This window comes from Lynx rufus, unplaced genomic scaffold (genome assembly GCF_022079265.1).
Source record: "Lynx rufus isolate CCGP_SWC_20201006 ecotype Redwood Valley unplaced genomic scaffold, mLynRuf1.p SCAF_4, whole genome shotgun sequence".
In the NCBI taxonomy this organism is placed as follows: domain Eukaryota; kingdom Metazoa; phylum Chordata; class Mammalia; order Carnivora; family Felidae; genus Lynx; species Lynx rufus.
Genome location: NW_025814856.1, coordinates 55949209 through 55972064, shown reverse-complemented (window position 1 = coordinate 55972064; position 22856 = coordinate 55949209). Strand labels below are relative to the sequence as shown.

Here is a 22856-nt window from a genome sequence, read left to right as displayed (position 1 = left end):
GCTGGGGACGTACCGGCTGCACCACTCTGGCCGTGCTGAGGTGGGATTGCTGGTAGCCAGTCGCAGTGGCGGAGATGGCTGTGGTTCCCGACGCCTCGTGCACCGAGATGGCCTGCAAACCTGAGTCCAGGGAGAGGAGAACGGGTGTCGGGTTTTGCCCCCTGCCTCCCTGTGATTTGCAGTCTTAAATCTCCATAGTCCTAAACATACATCACTGAGTCTGTTTAAACTGCATGCACCATAAGAGTTAGCGGGCCCTGAGCAAAAGGCCCACGGTGCAGCTTCGGGGAGCTGCACGGGACTCCATGTGTGGCTGCCGAGGGGTCTGTGAAGGCAGCATGACTCAGAGCAGCATGGGTCCCAGAGGCTGGCTGATTCGTACAACCGGGGATGGGAGACTCACCTGCTGTGCACCCTGAGCCCGTGTCCCCATCCCTGAAATAGAAATTCCAGTTCCTGCCTCACAGAACGTCTGTGCAGGATCAAAGCAGAGGAGTGAACTTGCTTCCTTTCCATTCTGGATAAAGGGGAGTCCCCGACAAAAGCCCCCAACAGCCGCCAGCCCTCCTCAGCACCCCTCTCGTCTGTCTGGGGTTTCACGACACCCTGTCCTCCTGACCTGGGTCGTCAGGCTCACCACCCAGCTCACCGTGCAACTTCTTCTGGCCGCTCCCATCGTCCCGGGCCACCAGCTGCATGGGCAGGTCAAGGTTGATGCTGGCCAGCGACGGCCTGGTCGACTCCCACTGGATGTTCAGAGAGCTGAAGTTGTCGAATCTGCGGCCCTGCTGGTCGTAGGCGGCCAGGTCCAGCAGGGGGTTGCGGTGGTTGGAGACTGGAACCTGCGAGAAGCAAAAGTCAGACGTCGTGGCCAAGCCCAGGCCTGGGCACAGCCACTCTTGACCATGCGGTGCACCCTGAACCTGGCTGACTGCCTTCGGAAGGGCTCCCAGCATCCTGGCGATGGAGGGGGGCAAGTCACGAACTACTGCTGTGCAGCAGTCAAGATGCTTCATAGGCTGGTCCAACCTGGTGTCTTAGTCCACCCCGTGGTCCTCTAGGGGGGACCAGTTTGCCCTTTCAAGGAGGCCTTGGCGATATCTGAAAGCATTTTTGATTTTTATAGCTGGGTGGGGGTGCAACAGGCATCTAGTGGGTAGAGGTCAGGGATGCTGCCTAACACCCTCTAATGCACAGGACAGCCCTCAAGAAGTAAGGATCTGGCCCCAAAGGTCAGGAGTGCCGAGGTCAAGACACCCCTCCCTAGAGCCTTCCCCCAGCCAGGCTGCTCTCTCCTTCCTCTCTTGGCCTCACCTTTCCAAATCCTTGCTACCTCCTCCCTGCCCCACCGAGCCCCTCCAAGAGGAAGGCTGCCCCCACCTGGGTTTCATAGGAACGCCAGTTACAACCTCCAAAATGTTCCAGAGCCATTTGGCTTGCAAGGCTCCTTGCAGAGCCAAGTTCTCACCTGATCCTTAAATATCCCAATGAGATGGGAGCTGTCGTCCCTATATAAAGGGTGAGGAAGCAGAGTCCCAGGGAAGAAAAGGAACAAATAAAAGGCAACTCCGAGAATGAGTGGCACACCCTTCGGGGTTGAGCTCCAAACCCTGAATTACTAACCACTCTACCATTACCTCTTGCTCCCCAGGCAAACCCACCCTAGGCAACCCAAGCCAAGTCGCCCTCCTTCCTCCCAGATGCTGGTTCATCCCCCACCCTCCCCGCCTCCTGGCAAGGGGGCAGGTGGGGCAGGTAGTGAAGCAGGGACTCTAGGTACATAGGCGTCCGCGTCCCCCTGCCTGGCCTGGAAGCTCGGCCTGTCACCACCCCAGGCAAGCCAGTGGGAGTCACAACAGGACCACCTCCCAGGACTCTGTTTTAACCAAGGGTCGTATGAGACCATTTGCAAGAGGTCGGCTCACTGTAACAAACGTGCAGGCAGGGACATGGGCAGTCGTGCGCAGTGTCCCCCGACATACCCACTGATGCATGCACGGGGCCAGGAGCGAGGACCGCACTGTTTTGGCCTTTGCAAGTTAGGAGTGACCGTGTCACTTGCTTTGACCCGTGAAAGGTGAAACGGGACTTGACAACAATTCCGGGGGAAGCCTTAATGGCCAGAACACAACCCGCCAGGGAGTGCCGCCTCCTTCTCTCTGCAGTGGCACCCAACCACGTTCACCACGCCCTGGAAGGATGGGAACAGCGACATGAAGCAGGGTCCCCCCGCCACCACGGTGCACACGCAGGACGTGCAAGAAGTGAACCGTGCTGTGTGAATTACGCGATCTGTGCTTGTCTGTTCCCGCAGCCTCGCCTCGCCTGTCCAGACCGATGCTGTCACCGAACTACCGACCGGCACCGTGAGGGCTCGGCCACAAGTCCTTCTAGCTCTCTTGCCTCCAGAGAACACCGAGCCCAAGCACGCTGCAAATTTTCACTGCAGGTCACAGCCCAATCAATTGGGGATGCTGGCTTCGGTCAGGAGCTACAACCACGGGCAGGGACGGGAGTGGCCCCACTCTTTCCCCGAGATGCGTCCTGGGTGGGAAGCCGATGCCCTTCCCTCCCCCTGTGCTCCCAGGGAAGGATGTTAACAGTCTGCTCCAAGCATGCTTGGATCCTTCCAGTGGGCATCTGGGGGAACAGCATCATCCCCATTCTACAAATGGGAAGGCGGCGGCTCAGAGACATTAAGCAAGTTGCCCGAGGTCACACAGGTTTAGGGGTGGAACACTGTTGGTCTGGTTTTAAAGCGCACAGGCCTCCCCCGTGACTGTGCAGCCTCCCCTGACCGTGAGGCCTCTCCCCGGTACACCAGTCAGGCTCCATCCGAGCCCCCGCTAATCAGTCTCCTGGCACACGACAGGTGCTCAGCCATAGTGAGCTGAACACAGGACGACCCGTGCAGAGGGCTGGGGTCAGGCCGGAGTCTGGTTCCACTTTGTCACTCTGACTGGTCAGCTCCATTCTGGTGTGTGGCCTCGCCAGTAATTTACTCAGCAAACACGTCTCGGGTGGCCTCTGGCTTTGGAGAGGTATAAAATTAAATTGATACTGTACCCAGGATGCATGGCAGGGATACAGCTTTCTCAAGGTCCCCTAGTGAGATCATAAATCGCAGGGGCCGTGCCCGATCGGCTCACAGCTCTGGAACTCCAGGGCTGATGGATCACACGGCAATTCTGTGTTTGAAGTCCATTATTTCCTGGCAAGCGGGATCTACGACACACGCAAGCCAATTCAGATCCGTGCTCTGCTGCCTTGACTGTCATCTTTCCGTCAAGAGAGACAACCCTGCGCTGACCCAGAGGTCACAGCCAACAGACGGCCAGACACGGCTCACTTGGCAAATGCCCGACGTGCAAAGACAGGGAAGATACATATAGATCTGCCTGGTTTTTTCTTTGAAAATAAGAAGGTTTGACCAGCCTTGGGTTCAATGGGCTAGAGTCGAGCTGGGCAGACCATCACTATGGAGGGGCACCTGCTCTCCAGGCCTGCACCACCCACCCCCCTACCCCCAGCCCCCTTTCTTCAGCAGTGCCCCTCTTGGCTTCTCCAGACATTTGAGCCTGCAAGAGTCAGGGCCAGAAGGCACAGGGACACTGGCATGGTGTGCATGTTTCTGTGTTCATTCATCCATCACATTTACTGAGCTCCTAGCATGAGCTGAGGTCTTTTCTAGAGACTCGCAGAGAATAAGATAAATATGTAAATTCTACAGCATTAGATGATGTGCAGAGCTCGGGGGCAGGGGAACAGGGAACTGGAATATGAAATGTTGAGGGAAGGGAGAAACTTTAGGTAAGGTCTAAAGGCTGAGGACTCCCTAACTGCAAGGGGTAACATTTGAATAAAAAACTGAGGGAGGCAGGGAGGGAGGCTTGGGGACACAGGAGTAGAGAGAAGCCAGAGGCACAGTAAGTTCGGGATGCATGCAGGGCACGTTCTGGTATGCTCAGGGTATGACAGGGTGTCCAAGGACAGGAAGAGCAGGGTGGTGGATTAATGGGGACCGGAGCTCAGAGACTACGGGTTATAGAAGGGGCTTGGCTTTTGCTCTGGGGGCGCGGGAAGCTGTTGGCTGGGTCTAAGCAGAGGAGAAGGTTAAAGTGTAACATTTACCAGTCACGCTTCTCCCCTACAACCCTAGGGGACCGCTGTCACCCATTGTCATTCAAGGAAGAATTCAGGCCCAGCTGTCAGTGCCTACTGATGTCAGCTGCTGTCTGGCTTGTGACCTCACACTCGGTGGACCAGCAGAGCGGCTTTTCCAGAAGAGTCCAGACTTAGCAGGACTATACTCCTTATAAAGAGGTAATTTGTTAATACATAAAAGTGTTGGGGTGCCTGGGTGGCTCAGTCGGTTAAGTGTCCGACTTCAGCTCAGGTCATGAACTCGCAGCTTGTGGGTTCAAGCCCGGCATTGGGCTCTGTGCTGATGGCTCAGAACCTGGAGCCTGCTTGGGATTCTCTGTCTTCCTCTCTCTCTGCCCCTCCCCTGCTCATGCTCTGTCTCTCTCTCTCTCTCTCAAAAATAAATAAACATTAAAAAAAATTTTTTTTTAAATACATAAAAGTGTTTTAAAATGTGACCCTTTCAGGACATTCGCCTCAACAGCCCCCAAAGTCAGGAGGCAGAAAAGTCCTGAACACACAGATTTTCAGCTTGGGAATGACAGCCACCTGCTCCCTTCCAGTAACACCCAGGCCTGAGCTAGGGCTAAATGAGGCGTCATGGTGACAAGCCTCCAGAGGGGCTCTAGGCTCGGGGCCAGTTCTCCTCACCTGTCAAGAGGGAACATGGGTGCCCGGCCCCCACGGGGTAGGTGGGAGAATGCCCCGACGCTGGGCGCAAAGCGTCCTCATTTGTAACTGATGCTGTGGAGGCACTGACCCGTAAGGGACCGGCATTGGGGGCAGCAGAGGGGCTCACACGCCCATGTGTCTCCGAGCTGAGCAATCAGGAAAGCCTGAGAGAAGACAGAAGCCCACCAGAACAGCAGGAAGAAAAGCCAACTAAACTCGCAGGGGACATGGAGGCCAAGAGTCACACGTCAGACAGGCAGGAGTGGTCCCAAGTCTTAGACACTGGAGTCTGGGACCTCCCGCAGAGCATCAAAGAAATGCACTTCAACAAAACACAAAGCCATCCTCCTGCTTCACCCACGGGGAGCCAAATCCCAAATCTCTCTGCGGGTGGTGGGAGAGGCTGCCCACAGAAACAGCCTCAGAAAGCTTCCGTCAGGTGCACAGAGGAGATGCACTGAGCGCTCTCAGGGCAAGCAGCAAAGAGGTGAGGGGCTCCCATCCCCAGAATGGGGCCCTCAGGAGCCACCAAGGCAGGGGGCAGCTGGACATGCCTTGGAGCGGGGGGAGCTGATCACAGGGCTGGGGCCGGGAGAAGAGAAGGAGCTGCAAGGACCAAAGAGGGGGCACTAAACTTGGGAGCCGGGCAGATGTAGGGCCTCTGGGACCCTGCCCACCTCCGGGCCTCGTGGACAAACTCATGAAGGGGATGCAATGAGCCTGGCCTCACAGATGGTCTGGCGATGGGGAATAAGGCACACAGGTGAGAGCTGTGTCAGAGAACACACGATGGTTCTGATTGCTGCATGGGCAGCAGGGATGCAGAGACCCCAGGCTAACCCCAGGGCCTTTGCACTTGCTATTCTACCTGCCCGGAACACCCTTCCTTCAGCTCTTCTTGGCTGGCATCTCCTGACACGGTATGTGCCCTCCTCACGGAGGCCTTTCCTGGCTCCATCTGAAGCGGCCTCCCGTGGCAGCCGTCCCGCACCCTGCCTCACTTGCTCCACAGCACTTCCCACCTTCTGTCCGTCTTGCCTACTGTTTGCAGGCCTCCTGCTCTTGCTGTCACCTCCGTGGGGCAGGTGTCTCCCCAACCGGAGTACTCCTGTATTCTAGAACCCCGAGTTCTGTGCCTCACACTGAGAAGGTGCTCAACAAATACACGGTGAAGGAATGAAGGGAAAGAAACCTGCCTAGTCTCCTCCTCTGTGAAGGGGCTGGGGGCTGGGGCCCATATTATGATATGTCCGTACCCCTGACCCTGAACAGCAGGGCTTCTAAGTCCTCCACATCTGTCACCCGATCTCTGGGTGTCCTGGCGTGGAGGGCTACACTGGCCAGAAGCCCAGGTGCTCCAGGCCCGTGGGTTCACCTTCCAGCCCCACTCGTCAGAAGAACCCCCGAGTGACTTTCTTCCCCCTCCCACATTTACGTTTGAAACACAGCCCCCGGATACGTAAAAGCCGGACAAAAGCAGGCCCCGTGCACGGAGGGGAGGTGGCACAGTGCTGACCCGTCCTCGTCACCACACCCCCGCCGCCCCCCGCGAGAATCGCCCACTCACCACCTGCTTGTTCTGCTGCAGTAGCGGGCACGACAGGTCCAGCTGGGGGCTGGCGTAGACGGGCGTCAGGGTGAGCCTGGAGGGCGGGGCGCAGACGAACTTCACCACGGCGGGCTCCAGCGCGGGGAAGGGGTTGGTGACACTGGGCTTGTTCCCCACCGAGAGGGCGATGACCTGGCGGGGCACAGGAGCACTCAGGGTCCGAGTGCCTGCTCCACCGTGAGCCTGGCCTCCCCACCCAGCAACCTTGGACTCGGTTTGCTGCTCCGTAGAATGGGAAGGTGAGAGCTACCCCACCAGGGGGTTACAAAGGTCCAGTGACATACGTGTGGCAGTGTGCTCTTTCAACCTGCGAGAGGCCTTCCCGCGGGGGCTCTGATGCCCTCTACAAATGCCGGCCGAACGCTGCCCGCTCCGTGAGCCAGGGAGGAGGCGGATCGGTGACACCTCGCAGCTGTGCAGGACCCTGCGAACACCTCATAGTTGACTAAGCGAATTCACAAGCCTGTGGGTTTTCTAAAGGAGGAGCCCGCACTGACTTTGGAGGATTCATCACAGTAAGGTGCAGGTGTGGGAGGGCGTGTGCCGACGGACAGAGGCCCTCATGGCAGCCGGACGGGAGAAGGGCCGTGGGGGGCCTTGGCCTGCACACCTTCCTTCTTGAGAGAAGCTCGGCTGGCCGCTGCAGAGGCCAAAATTAAAGGTGCCAGAAAAGAGGGAAGCTTGAGTCTGCTTTGAGAGCTGGGGCATCAGAAATCAAGCGCAGGCCCGAGTTTTATGACCGCAGCTAACGGTCCATCCCCAGAGAGTGCCCCAGGCCCCTGAAATGACACGCACTTTCTTTAGGACATGTGGTCCGGCCCAGAGCCCCTCAGCCTTCCTGATCCCAAGACAGGACGGAGGGCGGTTTCCATGCTGCCCTGTAGGCTCTCGGCCTCCACCCCGACGTCCCAAGGAACTGAGGCACACGGCACAGGAGTGGAAGGCTCCCGGAGGCGCCTCTGTTCAGAGGCCCAACCCCTATGGCCCAGGGGGGGATGCGGACGAGCAAGCCGAGTCAGGGAGAAGAAAGCTCTCTAGCTTAGTTCTGGACTGGGTTTATCCTCATGGTATTATTTGCATTTCTTTTACTTATTAGTTAAAAAAGACAAAGCCAGCGGGAATCAGGGTCTTTCACTGTGCTTCTTTTCTGCTCACACCAAGGGAGTCTCCGTGTGGCAAGCTTGGGGTACCCTTATGAAAGGGTACCTTGGCGGGGGAGGGTGCATGTGTGTTTTAACACCAGCTGACACTATTACACATGCAAGGGGATTCTCCACTTCCCTGAAGACATGTGTTCTCTTTTTTTTTTTTTAACGTTTTTTAAATTTTATTTTAGAGAGAGAGGACACAAGAGTGGGGGAGAGGGGCAGAGGGAGAAAGAGAATCTAAGCAGGCTCCATGATCCGTGCAGAGCCTGACATGGGGCTCGACCCACGAACCTGGGATCGTGACCTGAGTCAAAATCAAGAGTTGGATGCTCAACCGACTGAGCCACCCAGGCGCCCCTCTCCTTCTTTCTTGGGTCACGCTGGCCTCCCACCCTCTTTCTGTTTCCCGGCTCCGGGGCACCCTGTGAATGGAGGGCTACATCCCTGCTAGAAGCAAATTGGCGGGCGGCCCTGAGCCTCCAGAGGGCCAGGCACAGGGACCGGATGGGTAAGCTGCCACCCCGTCCAGCCCAGTCCTTCACACAGGGGCTCTGGTGTGGCTCTAGCCCCAGGAGAGTTCGGCCACAGACGTGTTGTGTTTGGTCCACCCAGTCTCCTAATTTTTTCAGTTTTCATTCAGCATTGTGAAAAACAAAAATCAAGAGATTTCACAGAAAAAAAAAAGAAGAAGAAAAACTACTGGGATTCCTGGCTTATCCTGAAACACCAAAAACAATCTGCCAAATCTGGGCTGAGGCCTCACTCATTTATGATATCCGCCTGAACCTCGGAGGCCTCTGACTGTGACCCCCGATCTCGTCCCATCGTCTGATTTGGTGGCAGGAAATGGTGAAGTCCAGAGAGACAAGAGGTCCCCCCACTAGTGGAGAGGGAGCTGAGACTGACTGGCTCTAGCAAAGCCGCCATGGGTCAGGAGGGTCCCAGCTGCTGCCCCCAGACCAACCTGCCTGTGTCTACTCAGTCCTTCCACCTCACTGATCCTCAGTTTGCCTGTCTGTGAAATGGTGCTGTGAGCACAGCAGGGTACTCAGGCAACACGACTCTGCACCCGTCTCCCTCTGGGCAAGGTGGGTCTAGGGACAGCCATGTTCCTACCTGCTCGCCCAAGGCCTGGCAGGTCACGAGGATCCAGTGTTGCTGGTAATTCCGGGAGGCAGAGGGCCCAAAGAGAGCCAGACTGATGCTGTCTGTGTCCTCAGAGGTGATGTTCCGGAAGAATTTGGAAGGCTCGAGGACCCAGGGTCTGGGACCTCCTTCGAACAGCATCTCCTTTGAGGAGCCAAGGGTCACCAAGGCGACGGAGGAGGGGTCAACAGCCTGTGGGGGGGGGGGTGAGGGGGAAAGGAGAGGCAGCATTCCTCTGGGAGGCCTGTGCAGGTGAGGCCTCGCCCTGCTGCCGACTCGCCCCTGCAGAGGTCAGGCAAGCCCCAAGTCCTCTCTGGAACTCAGTCTGCTCATCAGCAACACTACCAGGACTGTTGTCAAGATCCATAGGAAGGCTCTGGGAAGAACTGTGTCCTCACTCTCTGATATGCCGCTGAGGGGAGGGCTAAAGAGACTTGCCTCTTCTGTAAAATAATCAGTAAAAGCCTTGAAAATACCCCCAGCACTTGCCCTGGAACCCAGGAACTCCTCACCTGGAATCTAACCTAAACAGAACAGGAAGGACAGAAACAGATTCACGCACAAAGAGACGTTCGTCACACTATTACCTACAATAGCAAATCATAGGCAACAATCTGAAATCCACAGTGCGGGGCTGGGTAAATAAACGTGGTACATCCACACAATGGGAGGTTCCACGGGTCCCCGAGGCAGCACTTACAAAGAGCCGGATACAAAACTGACTCCAGTTTGATCACAGCCACGTGGCTTTAAAAAGCATAAAGCCATCCTACAAAGAAACACACCAGAAGACGGAGGGAAACGCAGGCAGCCTGTCCTTGCTGGCGGTTTGTTTCCTTTTTCCTCCGCAGACTCTCCCACACTTTCTACAACGTATGGATAAGCTTTGGGGGGAAGGGGAGGGGGCAAGACTTTTTTGCCTGTTTTGTCCCCAGCACTTAGAACAGTGCCTGGCCCATAGTCGGTGCTCAATCATTATTTGCTGAAGGAAAGAGTGAACGTTAAGTCCTAAAAGTACTCAACAAATAAGGACAAAGTAAAATAATTTTTTAGGAGCGCCTGGGTGGCTTAGTCGGTTAAGCGTCCGAATTCAGCTCAGGTCATGAACTCGTGGTTCGTGGGTTTGAGCCCCACATCAGGCTGTGTGCTGACAGCTCAGATCCTGGAGCCTGCTTGGGATTCTGTGTCTCCCTCTCTATCTGCCCCTTCCCCACTTGAGCACGTGCTTTCTCTCTCTCTCAAAAATAAATAAGCTTTAAAATAAAACAAAATAAAATTTTTTTTTATAAAAACCCTCATCTGCTTTCACAATCTTTGTGCTGAGGGTCCCAGGGCCTCCCTGCACAGACAAGGGCAGAGCTTAGAGTCTATAAGAAAGGGTGCCATTCCCATCCAACATCAGGGAGAGGGCCAGCTTCGCCAGGAAGACGTGGTTTGCTCTGCCCAAGGACACCTCCCGCCACAGACACAGCTGGGGTCTCTTTGAGGGGTCCCGCAGCCTTGCTCCCTGGCTCCCTGCTGGGGCTTACCTGCTCTGCTCCAGAGGGTCTCGCTGAGGTTGCCCCAACTACTTACTTACCAGCGGGCTTCCCTGTTGGACCCCACTCTACCCTCCAAGAACTTCCAGATGTCCCTTCTGAAAGCACAGATCTGACCCCGTCACTCCTGCACTAAACCATTCTGTAGCACCTGTTGTCCTCGGAAGAAAGGCTTAGTTAGCCCAGGATTCGGGCTCTTCCAGGGTAGCCCTCGCCTCATCTCTCCTAGTCCCGCCTTTAGACTAGCCCTCACAGAAGCCACCCCACTGACCCTGTCCCCTTACCTACTCCTTTCTCCAAGAAGCCCCCACTTCCTCCCTCACCCGATGACGTCCAGCCTGCCAAGGCAGACAGCTCATTCTCTGGTCCCTGCTTTGCCTCGTGTCAGCATCCTGCAAGGAAATGATTGGTCTGGCGGCCTACGTCTCTGATCAGCCTAAGGGCTCATTAAAGGTAGGGACTGCTTTCTTCTATAACCACAGCAATCAAACTGTATGAGAAATGCAAAACGTAGAGAAAACAAGAATATTTTTTTAAAAAAGACAGGGGAAATTACAATGACTCTGTGGTACTATTTCTTTTTTTTTTTTAATGTTTATTTATTTTTGAGAGAGACAGACAGAACATGAGCAGGGAGGGGCAGAGAGAGAGGGAGACACAGAATCTGAAGCAGGCTCCAGGCTCTGAGCTGTTAGCACAGAGCCCGATGTGGGACTCAAACTCACAAACTGTGAGATCATGACCTGAGCTGAAGTCTGCTGCTTAACCTACGGAGCCACCGAGGCACCCTGCCCCTAGATTCTTTTTTTTTTTTTAATTTTTTTTTAATGCATATATATTTTTTGAGAGAGAGAGAGAGAGAGAGAGAGAGACAGAACATGAGTAGAGGATGGGTCAGAGATAGAGGGAGACACAGAATCTGAAGCAGGCTCCAGGCTCTGAGCTGTCGGCACAGAGCCTGATGTGGGGCTTGAACCCACGAACCATGAGATCATGACCTGAGCCAAAGTCTGATGCTCAACCAACTGAGCCACCCAGGCGCCCTGCCCCTAGATTCTTTTTTCTTTTTTAATTTTTTTTTATGTGTATTTATTTTTTGAGAGAGAGAGAGAGAGACAGAACATGAGAGGAGGATGGGTCAGAGAGAGAGGGAGATACAGAATCCGAAGCAGGCTCCAGGCTCTGAGCTGTCAGCACAGGGCCCGATGTGGGGCTTGAACCCATGAACCATGAGATCATGACCTGAGCCAAAGTCAGATGCTCAACCAACTGAGCCACCTAGGCGACCCCGTGATACTATTTCGTAGCCATATGATTAGCAAGAATTTAAAAGTTTGAGCACACACTGTGCTGGTGAGTATGCAGGGAAATGTGCACTCTTTTTAAAGAATTTATTTAGTTACTCACTTTTTTACTTAACTTTTTATTGAGATATAATTGACATATAGCATTGGTTTCAGATGTACAGCATAACAATTTGATATTTGTATAGAGACTTGACCTTTGAACTACGCAGGGGTTAGGGGTGCTGACCCACCCAGCACGTCAAAAGTCTACATGTGACTCTTGACTTCCCCAAAAAGGAATGGAGGTGAGATTTCTAAGTATCTCTCTTTTTTTTTTTTTAAGTTTTATTTATTTATTTTGAGAGAGAAGGGCAGAGAGAGAGGGGGAGAGAGAATCTGAAGCAGCCTCTGCACTGTCAGCTCAGAGCTCGACGCGGGGCTCAAATTCAGGAACCATGAGACCCCGACCCAAGCTGAAACCAAGAATTGGATGCTTAACTGGACCACCAGGCACCCCTAAGTATCTTTCTGATATAGCTTTAACTCTGGAACTATATAACTTACATATACATAATAGTAAAAACAAAAACCAAACCCTAAAACTGACACCTGGAAACAGACCAATGTGTCTGACAGATGGGTCATTACAAAGCTGCAGTGACTAAGTGTGTGCCTGTCCCCTACTCTTGGCCTCAACGATACCTTAACCTCTCATGATTCCCCACGTCTTTTAGAACAAGAGTTACAAACACCTGTTCCTCTGACTGCCTTTCAACAGCTGGCGAGGGTGGGGGTCCACGGAGCCGGTTCCTAAGGTGGAATCAGCACCAGGCAGTAAAGGGCGCCAGGATCCATCAGCTATGTCTGCTGTGGGCACAGCACAGATGCACACAGGTGCCATGCCTGCATTAGCCCAGAGTCCACCTGGGCAGGGGCCGCTTCTGGTTCAGAATGGCCAGCATGCTGGGAGTGTGGAGGCTACCGCTAACACGGATCGAGGGAGTCCTTAGTTTAATGCCTAGAACGTAGAGTACTTGACAGCTATGTCCAGGTCCGGCTCTCCCAAGCTCTCCTCTCCAAGAATCCTTGGAGCCCTGAGTGTTGGTGCTGCTTGAGGCAGAACATCCAGTCTCCCACCCCTCTGCGGGTAGAGACCGGAATGTATTGCTGGGATGTCATAAAGCCTGGGCTGAACCAAAGCATCCCAGCGCTCAGACAGAGCCAGCCCCTTCCATTTTGGCCCCGCATGTGTGAACTCCACTCACTGTAGGGTGTTAGTCTATTTCTGTAGTCACCTGCCAGGACTGGGGTGACGGACCCACCCCTCAAGGCCCCCTGACCCTTCACCTAGCTCCCTCCATGCCCTCACCCCCACGGCGGCTGTGTAAATCCTCAACTGCCAAGAACCTGACGTGCTCACAGATTCAGACAACCACCTGGCTGTCACCCGTAGTCCTGGACCCGGAGCAGTGCCCCAGCCAGTTGCCACCTCGCTATGGAGGGGAGTCACCGGAGTGACAGCTTTAAGATGCACACGCCCTCGAGGGGCACAGGGTGACGATCTGCTGAGGCCTACGGGGCACAGCTTCTCTTGGCTGTGGACTTACATTAAACCCTTAGCAAAGAAAGGGAATCACTTGTCAATGAGAATTCTGTCCTTTTAACTTTTTTTTCCCAATATTTTTCTGAATTTGCTATTGGTTATCAACTCTCCAGGAATCCCTCCCTGCACACATATGCACGTGTGTAGACGCAGGCAATTTCAAAAAACCTGGAGCGCCCCCACCCGGACTCTGCCTTGTTGCATGCCCAGATTTTGAAACCATCAAGATAGCCCTTTTTCTGCATGTGAATGGCCAAGCATGACCAGGGCCTTTGACTTTTCCTCCCTGGCCCTCCTACTCCACTCAGGCCTCTTTGCTCAAACATCACCTCCTCCAAGAGGCCTTCTCTGATCCCGTAAGGCAGAACCTCTTGTCACCCGCTACCTCCTTTCCCATTCAACTGCCCTTATTACTACCTGCCATCACTTTGTATGTAGTCATTTGTTTCTGTCGCCACAACTAGAATGAAGTTGTTACTGGCTAGCTGTGTGACCGCAAGCAGGTTAACCTCTAGGAGGCTCAGTCTCTGCATTCTGTAAAATGGGTATAACAAGAACTTGCACCTCGTGGGATTACCACAGAGATTCAAGGAGTTGGGGGCAGGGGGTGTCTGGGTGGCTCAGTCGGTTAAGCCTCTGATCTTGACTTTGGCTCAGGTCATGGTCTCATGGTGTGTGAGTTGGAGACCCACATCGTGCTCTGTGCTGACAGTGCAGAGCCTGCTTGGGATTCTCTCTTTCCCTCTCTGTCTCAAAATAAGTAAATAAATTTTTAAAAAAAGAGATTCAAGGGAATGTGAATGAAAGCCCCAAATACATGTCCAGCAACACGGGCTCAATAAATGACCTGAGCTAGCGCACCTGGGTGGCTCAGTCATTTGAGTGTCAGACTTCAGCTCAGGTTGTGCTCTCTCGGTTCATGAGTTTGAGCCCTGCATCAGGCTCTGCACTGACAGCTCAGAGCCTGCTTCGGATCCTCTGTGCGGTCTCTGCCCCTCTCCCACTCGCATAATGTTCAAACATAAGTGAACATTAAAAAAAAAAAAAAATGGCCCGTGCTATTATCGACTATCCTTATCATCCCCATTTTACAGATGGAAAACACGAATCCCAGCAAAGTGAAGCAACGTGTCCAAGTGTATCCAGTCTGTTCCGACTGCAGATCCCCTGTTCTTCCCCGTGTGTCGATGCTACAACCAGCAAAACTTCACTGTGGGCAAAGCAGGTCACTGTAAACCCTGCCAAAGCCCAAAGGGAAAGACTGTGTAAAGGCACCGCACGTCCTATAATTAACAGCTGCCAAACTATGAATTACCACCTTCGCGTGTAATTCTCCTCCCATTCAGGCATAAACGGGCCAGAGAATTCTGTGCCAGGGAGAAAGGTTAATAATCACCACTGCTAACGAAGGACGCTCATAAATCATAAGGGCTCCTCAGTGGATGTCAGAGCACAGATACTTGAAGGGGCAAAGCCAGAGAGGAGAGGGCCTGTGCACGTCAGACCAGACGTCTACTCCGGGCCTCGGTCTCCTGATTTGCAGAACCAAGAGGGTGAGTCTAAACATCCAGAGGCCCTTAGCGCGGACGGTTTACATTTCTAGCAGATGGAACGCACGCGCCCCTTCACAGGATACTCACGCTTGGTCTAGGACCAAAAGACAGCAGGAGAGGGGCGGGGTGGCTGGAAGTGAAGGCCCCACTTCCCCCGGCTATCCCAGCGGCTCCGGGGTCATCGTGTTCAGCCGTACTGAACGGCTCCTCCATCGTGGGAACGGGGAGCCAGGGGGGGTCCTCACACCCGGGCACTGGGGGCTCCCAGAGAGTAACCTGCACGGGGGTCAAGGGTCTCCAGATCCCTGCAGCAGACGAAAGCTGAAGAGTACCTGGGGTGCGGACCGCGGAGGGAATTAGGTAGCCAGCAAGCACAAGGCCTCCATAGTCCAAACAGACGGAGGAAGGTACACATAAGTCGGGGGTGGGGGCCAGAGCTGAGCGGTGCCCATCTTATGTGTGGACCTGATTTTGTCCTCCCCTGACCTTCACCAGCTGCCCACTGCTGGGTGAGAACAGAATAAATATCTAGCCCCTAGCCCAGCATTCAAAACCCTCCTTGATCTGACCCAGGGAGACTTCCCAGCCTCTTATCTCACCCGAGAAATACCATTTCCAGTGCTCTCAGCAGCCAAGCTTCCTGCCTCCATGCCCTCCTTCTCCTTCTGTGTTCGCTGGTGACCTGTCCCCCTCGGGACTCCTCCTTATCTCTGTCATGCTCATTGCAGTTGTCTGAGCAGCTGCCTCCACCACAGACCAGTGGCCACCCAGGGCACAGTATGGGACTTCACCCGGGATCTCTGTCTCCCCAGCCTGGACTGTACCAACAAAGTGCCCAGGGACAATCTGCAGGGTAAATTGACGGATGGACAAGCAAACAGTCACTGATAGTTGCTTTCCTAGTTTCTATGCTCCCCCCTTCCTTAAAGAAAAGAACACTCATTTTGTCAGGGTAGAAAAGTATCTAGCTAAAATATTTCCTGGTCTCTGTTGAAGCTAGGTATGGCCAATGGATTTAGTTCTGGCCAGTGAGATGCAGGTAGAAACTGTTCTTTTAAACTCCTGACAAGGCTACTATAAGAAGCTAACTTAGCTGAAAGGAAAGCTCTTTCCTCTTTTAGCTACATGGGATACAGATGTGATAGCTGGAGCTCCAGCAGCTATTTTAGACTGTGAGGCAAACTTGGGGATGAAAGCCACATACTAGAATGAGGAAAGACAGAAACCTAGGTCCCTGATACTATGGAACTGCCACACTAGCCCCAGGCAAGACCTCTCACGTGAAAGAGAAATAAACTCTTTTGGCTAAGACACCGTTTTAGATTTTGTTACATGTAAATAAACCTGATCTTAACTGTTATCAAGACAGAAGAAAGATAAAAAAAGAAAGTCATATCTTTCTCCTACAGCTTGTCTAGTCAGGAAGCCTTGACCGGGGACACGTCTACATTATCTTCACCCTTAATCCCACCTCAGGACAGTGAGCTCAGTCGGTGCCCTCTGATGCTTCAGCCACACACCCCAGATAATCGGGATGTCTGGTCATGAAGCAAGCACCCAGGAAGAGCCCTGAAGAATCTCTCCTCAGGGTCCTAGGGAAACCGCACCTCATGGAAGGCTCCGGCAGGGGTTCCCCAAGAGTGACTGACGCCATCTTAAGGGAGGTCGATCGTCTTGAAACCTGTTCTCTGAGCCCTCAGTGCTTCCTGATCAGTGAGGGGATCCCGACTTCCTAATTTTACATTGCCACCCTCCCTTCTACTACCCTCCCTATCACCCTCTCCTTCCTTCCTTTTTCCATGGTACGCATTGGCTTATTACTGTCTCCACCTCTGTCTCTGCTAGAATGTCAGTTCGTGAGGGCAAGGATTTCTGTGTGTTTTTTGCTCTGTTGTATCCCTAAGGTGTAGAGCCGGGACTGGTGTAGTAGGTATTCATATAAATTTTGGTGTGTGTGTGGGGGGGGGGGTCAGGAGACCTGGCTCCAGTCCTGGCTGGTAAGCCTGGACACATTTGCCCACTCATCATTCTAAACAAAACAACCCTTCTCAAATAATACCCACTTCTGGGTATTTAACCACAGGAAAGGAAAACACTAACTCAAAAAGATATTTGCACTCCTGTGTTCATTATAGCATTATTTACAATAGCCAAGATATGGAAATAACTTAAGTGTTCATTGATGGATGAATAAAGATGATACACACACACACACACACACACACACACACACACACACAGAGGAATATTATTTAACCATAAAAAAGAAGGAAATCTCCTATTTGCAACACCATGGATGGACCTTGAGGGCATTATGCTAATTAAGTCAGACAGAGTAAGACAAGCACTGTATGATCTCAATGATATGTATAATCTAAAAAAAAAAAAGAAAGAAGTCATAGATACAGAGAATAGATTGGTGGTTGCTGCGGAGGGGTGTGGGGTAGGAAATGGGTGAAGGGAGTCAAAAGGTAGAAACTTCTAGTTATAAAATAAATAACTCACGGGGATGTAATGCACAGCATGAAGCCTGCAGTTAATAATACTGTATTGTATATTTGAAAGTTGCTAAGAGTAGATCTCAAAAGTTGTCACCACAAGAAAAAGATGTGTACCTTCGGTGCTGGATATTAACCAGACTTACTGCGGCGATCATTTCACAATATACACAAATATTGAATCATTATGTCATACACCTGAAACTAATATAATGTTATATGTCAATTATACCTCAATTGAAAAAAAAAAAAAAAAGGAAAAAAAAAAAACCCGTTGGTGGTTATCTGCTCTGTATCAGACACCATGCTCCAGGCTAGGGTTTCAGAGGTGAAAGGCTCTAATCTCACGGACCCTGCTTCTAATGGGTGAGAGAAACATGGGGGAAGAAAACATGTTGCCGAAAACCAAGGGGACCAGAACTGTCCTGCAGGCTGGAGCTGGGGGTCAGGGAAATGTAAGCGCTGACTGTCCCAGCCCGGGAGGCCCCTGGGAGGTCCCCCGGGACAACCCTTTTGCCCCCTGAAGGGGGAGCTGACTCACCCTCTCTGGGCCTCCTGTGTGAGAGGCAGGCTTTGCATTAGGTCTCCTTCCTGCGGCGGGGCCTGTGTGAAGCCTTCCCATCCACCCTTGGAGGAAGGTCTGGTTCTCTTTCATCTGTATTTTAAACTAACCCTTACTGAGCACTCACTACCTCCCAGGCACTGTTCTAAGCCCCTCTCATTCACTAGCCCCGCTAATCCACACCCTAACCCTATGATTTAGGTGCTGTATTAGCCCCATTTTACAGGCAGGGAAACAGAGGCCCAGAAAATTAAACTAGTCAATGCCACCGATTGGTGTCAGACCTGGATTCAAACTCGGCAGTCAGTGTCAAAGCCAAGGCAGTGAGTTCTGAGCTCTGAAGGCCTCTCGCCACAGAGAGATGAAGGGGGACTCACACACCAGCTGGGTACCTGATGTCAGGCAGGCACCAGAATCCTCTGCAGACAGCATTTCATCCCCACAGATGTCAACAATCACCTTCCGCCATCAGGGAGGCCCTGCTCCTTCTACACACTTCCTGATTTCAGTTTGATGACGATAGGGAGCGGGAGCTATTCCAAAAGCTATTCTGACCAATCAGGGTTTAAAAAAAATTTTTTTTTATGTTCCATTGTATATTTCAGAGAGAGAGAAACAGAGTGTGAGCAGGGGAGGGGCAGAGAGAGACAGAATCGGAAGCAGGCTCCAGGCTCCGAGCTGTCAGCACAGAGCCTGACGCGGGACTCAAACTCACGAACAGTGAGATCATGACCTGAGCCGGAGTCGGACACTCAACCGACTGAGCCACCCAGGCGCCCCACCAATCGGGTTTTAATACAAATTTGCCAGAGCAACTGAATTATTCGCATCAAGGGGAAGAGGTGGGCTCACCTTGAGGGGCAGGTAGGCAGCGATGGTGATCCGGGCACTCAGGTGGATGTGGCCATGTTTGTAGCTCACGAGGAGCGTGGTGTAGCCCTGGGCCTCCGCTCTCACCTTGACCCCGCTGCAGTGCTCAGACCCTGGCTGCAGCCTCCCTGTAAGAAGAGAACCAAACGATCCCTGTGAACTTGCCTTTGCCAAGAAAAACATGACAGGATGACAGCCCCTCCTTCATCCTGGGCTTGATACACAATCTAACTTTTTTAACTGAAAAATCTGAACCGGGGCGCCTGGGTGGCTCAGTCGGTTAAGTGTCCGACTTCGGCTCAGGTCATGATCTCACGGTTCATGGGTTCGAGCTCCGCATCGGGCTCCGTGCTGACAGCTCAGAGCCTGGAGCCTGTTTCAGATTCTGCGTCTCCCTCTCTCTCTGACCCTCCCCCACTCACACTCTGTCTCTCTGTCTCAAAAATAATAAATAAACATTAAAAAATTTTTTTAAAAAAATCTGAAGTATAATTCCCATACCAAAATACAATTATCATAAGCATACTATTCATAATGATATTTTTCCCCCACCAACTGAACACACCCTGTATCTAGAGAAACACTATGACCTGTATCCCTGAATCTCCCATAGATCTTTCTGGTCACTAGCCCTCCCCAGAGGAAAACCACTGTCACCTGACTTCTAACAGCTTAATTTTGCTGGCTTCTATATTTTACATGAAGGGAGTCACCGAGCATAAACTCCTGTGCGTCTATCCTCTTAAGCTCAACACTGGTGGTGAGAGCTCTCCTTACACTTTGCACAATGTACATCTTTTATCCGCATTTGTAAATATGACTTCACTGCATGAATACGTAGTGACCGATTTCCCCATGCTACTGCAAACATCTGGGTTGTTTGCAGAGTGGGGCTTTGAAGCAGGGTGCTGCTGTGAACACGTATGCGTGTTTTCTGGGGTGGACGCATTTCAGCATTTCTGCTGGGCGTATCCCTAAGAGTCCGGTATCTTCACCCCTAGTCCTTATTCCCCAGGAGCATGCGTATGTTTGTATATCATCATCACTGCCAAATATGTTCCCTAAAATGGTTACATCAAACTATACTGTTCCTAGTTGTTGCACAGCATCCCTGCCAATACTTGGTATTTTCCACAATTTTTTTTTTTAATTTTTTTTTTCAACGTTTATTTATTTTTGGGACAGAGAGAGACAGAGCATGAACGGGGGAGGGGCAGAGAGAGAGGCAGACACAGAATCGGAAACAGGCTCCAGGCTCTGAGCCATCAGCCCAGAGCCTGACGCGGGGCTCGAACCCACGGACCGCGAGATCGTGACCCGGCTGAAGTCGGACGCTTAACCAACTGCGCCACCCAGGCGCCCCATTTTCCACAATTTTTAAAAAAGGCATTCTAGTGAGAGTGTAACGGTATTTTATTGTTTTGTTTGAAAACATTTAGAAAAAAATTCTGTGAAACCCCACATACCCATCCCCTAGATTCTATAATGAATATTTCGCTATATTTCTCCTACCACATATCCACCCATCCCCCTACCCACCTACCCACTGATCTTTTTTTTTCTATGCATTTAAAAGTAAGTTGCAGGCATCAGTACACTTCATTCCAAACGCTTTAGCATACATATAATTATCCACAGTCCGATATTTCTTCATGGTTCTCTTTCCTGAAGGTCAAATTTACACATAGTGAAATAGTACAGATCTTAAGCGGACCATGCCATGAGTTCTGACAGACGCGTCTACCTGTGAAGCCCTAACCTCTACCAAGATGTGGGACACGACCTATCCCCACGGTTCCCTCCTGCTCCTTCTCAGGCAATCCCCGCTCACCCCTTTCCCTGGAAGCAAGCACTATGGCATTCGTTTTACATCATGGTTTAAGGGTTCTGGGGTTTTATTAAATAATAATTTTATTGAACTATAACTCACATGTCACAGAATCACCTGTTTATTTTTTTTTTTAGCTTTTTTTAATGTTTGTTTATTTTTGAGAGAGAGATAGAGCGTGAGCAGGGAAGGGGCAGAGAGAGAGGGAGACACAGAATGTGAAGCAGGCTCCAGGCTCTGAGCTGTCAGCACAGAGCGCGGTGCGGGGCTCGAACTGATGAACCATGAGATCATGACCCGGGCCGAAGTCTGACGCTTAACCGACTGAGCCACCCAGGCCCCCCAGAATCACCCATTTCGAGTGCACACACAATTCAGTGGTTTTTTAACACGTTCACAGAGTTGGGCAACTGCCACCACTAATTCTAGGACATCTCATCTCCCAAAACGAAACCTGCATCCATGGCCAGTGGCGCCCTCCCCTCTCCAGTCCCCGGCAGCCACTGCTGTACTCTCCGTCTCTCTCTCCATGGGGATCGGTGTGCCCCCCACTGCACGTCAATGAAGCGCATTCTCTGGGTCTGGCGGCTGTCACGCAGCATGTTTTTGAAATTCATCTGTGCTGTCCCATGATCAGTAAGCCGGTTCCTTTTTATTGCGGAATACTGTGCTGCGAGGGTGTCCCACAGTCAGTCTGCTCATCCATTCACCAGCTGAGGAGCACTGGCGATGTTTCCAGGTTGGCGCGATCATGGAACAGAGCACGCTGTTGTGTCAATGGCCACCACTGTGGCCAGGGCAGAAGTCCCCGCACTGCCAGGAAGGGTGGGCTATAGAGTCCACGGGCAGAGCCCACGAGCCCCGGAAAACTGCAGCTCTGCCCAGTGGGCCTGTGTCCACAATCACACACAGCGAATAGGGCAATGCTAGGTCTGAGTGTGGACCCTGCTGGCTTCCGGTCGGGTTCAGAGAGGCTGGGCGAATGCTCTCCTGGACTCGGCCCTGAATATGAGACAGGACGCCGGGTCCTCTGCAGAGCTGGGAAGTGGGTGCTGGGGAGTGGGGGCGGGGCGGCCTGAGCGTGATGCCCTCTGCCCCCTGCCCCAGCCTGCCTGGTGTAGAGACTCAGCACTCCCTGAGTGCCAGGCTCTCCCGTCCCACGACCTCTGCCCTGACCGGGGGCCAAACTTGGAACGTGTCACTCCCTCTGCGGTCTCTCGCTCCTGACCTACTCTTCCTGCTTCTCAGAACACTCTTCTCCCAATTTTCCCCCTCTTATCCTTCAGGTTCAGCTCTCACTTCATTTAAGCAGCCTTCCCAGACATCCCCAAACTGGCTTAGGCACCCAACTTCTGCATGTTTCTGCCGAGGAATATGTTCAGGTTTTCCTGCCGAGTGCACGCCCAGGGGTGGGACAGAACTCACGGTCCCTGTGCTCGCCGGCCGGCCCACTCCGTCCCAGGCACCGTAAATGCCTGTGGAACCACCTGTCTTGGTTGTTGGTGGGCCATGAAGGAGACACCACGCATCTTGTGTTCACCAGGAACCCCCAGAGCACAGCACTTACTAGGTGCTCAGCGAACAGGCTGCTGAAAACCAGCCGAGGCTGGGAGCAGAGCAAGGGCCAGGGCGGAGCAGGAGCCCAGGTGTCACAGCACCCCGCCAAGCCCGGAGCCCTGGGGCTCCATCAAAGGCTTGCAATGGTGCCCACGGCCAAAGAGCTTCCAAGGGGGCTTCAGCGATGAGGACAAGGAGGAAATGGGACCCCAGCTGCCAACTCCAGCAGGAAGAAAGTGGAGCCCCAAACTCACCGAGAGGGGTCTTGGGGCCTGGGGCTGCAGCCACTGAGGGACCCATCACGTGTCCTCTCAACCAGGCAATCTCAGCTGAGACAGACAGACAGAGAAGGAAGCCTAGCGTGGGGATACATCTGCCCCCAAGCACCTGTTCCATGAGCCTCCTGGGCCCCAGACAGATGTCACTCAACCCGCTGGCCCCACCTGGTCACCGGCCCCACAGGTCCTCTGGACGCCTGCATCTCTGTGGCTAGGCTAGGCTCCAGGCTGGAAGGTATGTATTTCTCATATAGCCTGGACCCTATACGCGAGGCTTCACCAAGCCACACGTACTCTACACCAAGGGACATTCCAGGAGCTTTCTGAGGGAAATTTTGACGCCACGGGTTTTGGTCTCGGCTGCCACCTTCAGAAACAATCTCCTTGAAACATGCTTCTTGCGCTGGGCTGAGGGACATTCGTTCGTAACCCTCACAGCTAGTGAGGAGCGGGTATCCCTATTTTACCCATAAGGACTTTAGGTTCAGAGAGGCTGGGCAACTTGTCCACCATCACACAGCCAATGTGAGGAAGAAGTGATGCTCAGACCCATAGCTGTGAATCC

General features: G+C 52.8%; 1 protein-coding gene across 5 annotated transcripts in view; it reads right to left on the bottom strand.

Annotated features, from left to right (window-relative positions):
• NUP210 (nucleoporin 210) overlaps positions 1-22856 on the bottom strand; it is a 109341-nt gene that overhangs the window by 41845 nt on the left and 44640 nt on the right. For 4 of the 5 annotated variants that reach the window (XM_047096015.1, XM_047096017.1, XM_047096016.1 and 1 more), the window contains exons 14-18: positions 18611-18756; positions 8689-8910; positions 6383-6556; positions 650-842; positions 14-120 (exon numbers count right to left, since the gene is read on the bottom strand). In XM_047096015.1, the coding sequence (XP_046951971.1) occupies positions 14-120; positions 650-842; positions 6383-6556; positions 8689-8910; positions 18611-18756 (842 nt within the window). The remainder of the gene's footprint in view (positions 1-13; positions 121-649; positions 843-6382; positions 6557-8688; positions 8911-18610; positions 18757-22856) is intronic. The other variant, XM_047096014.1, reaches the window with a different exon arrangement.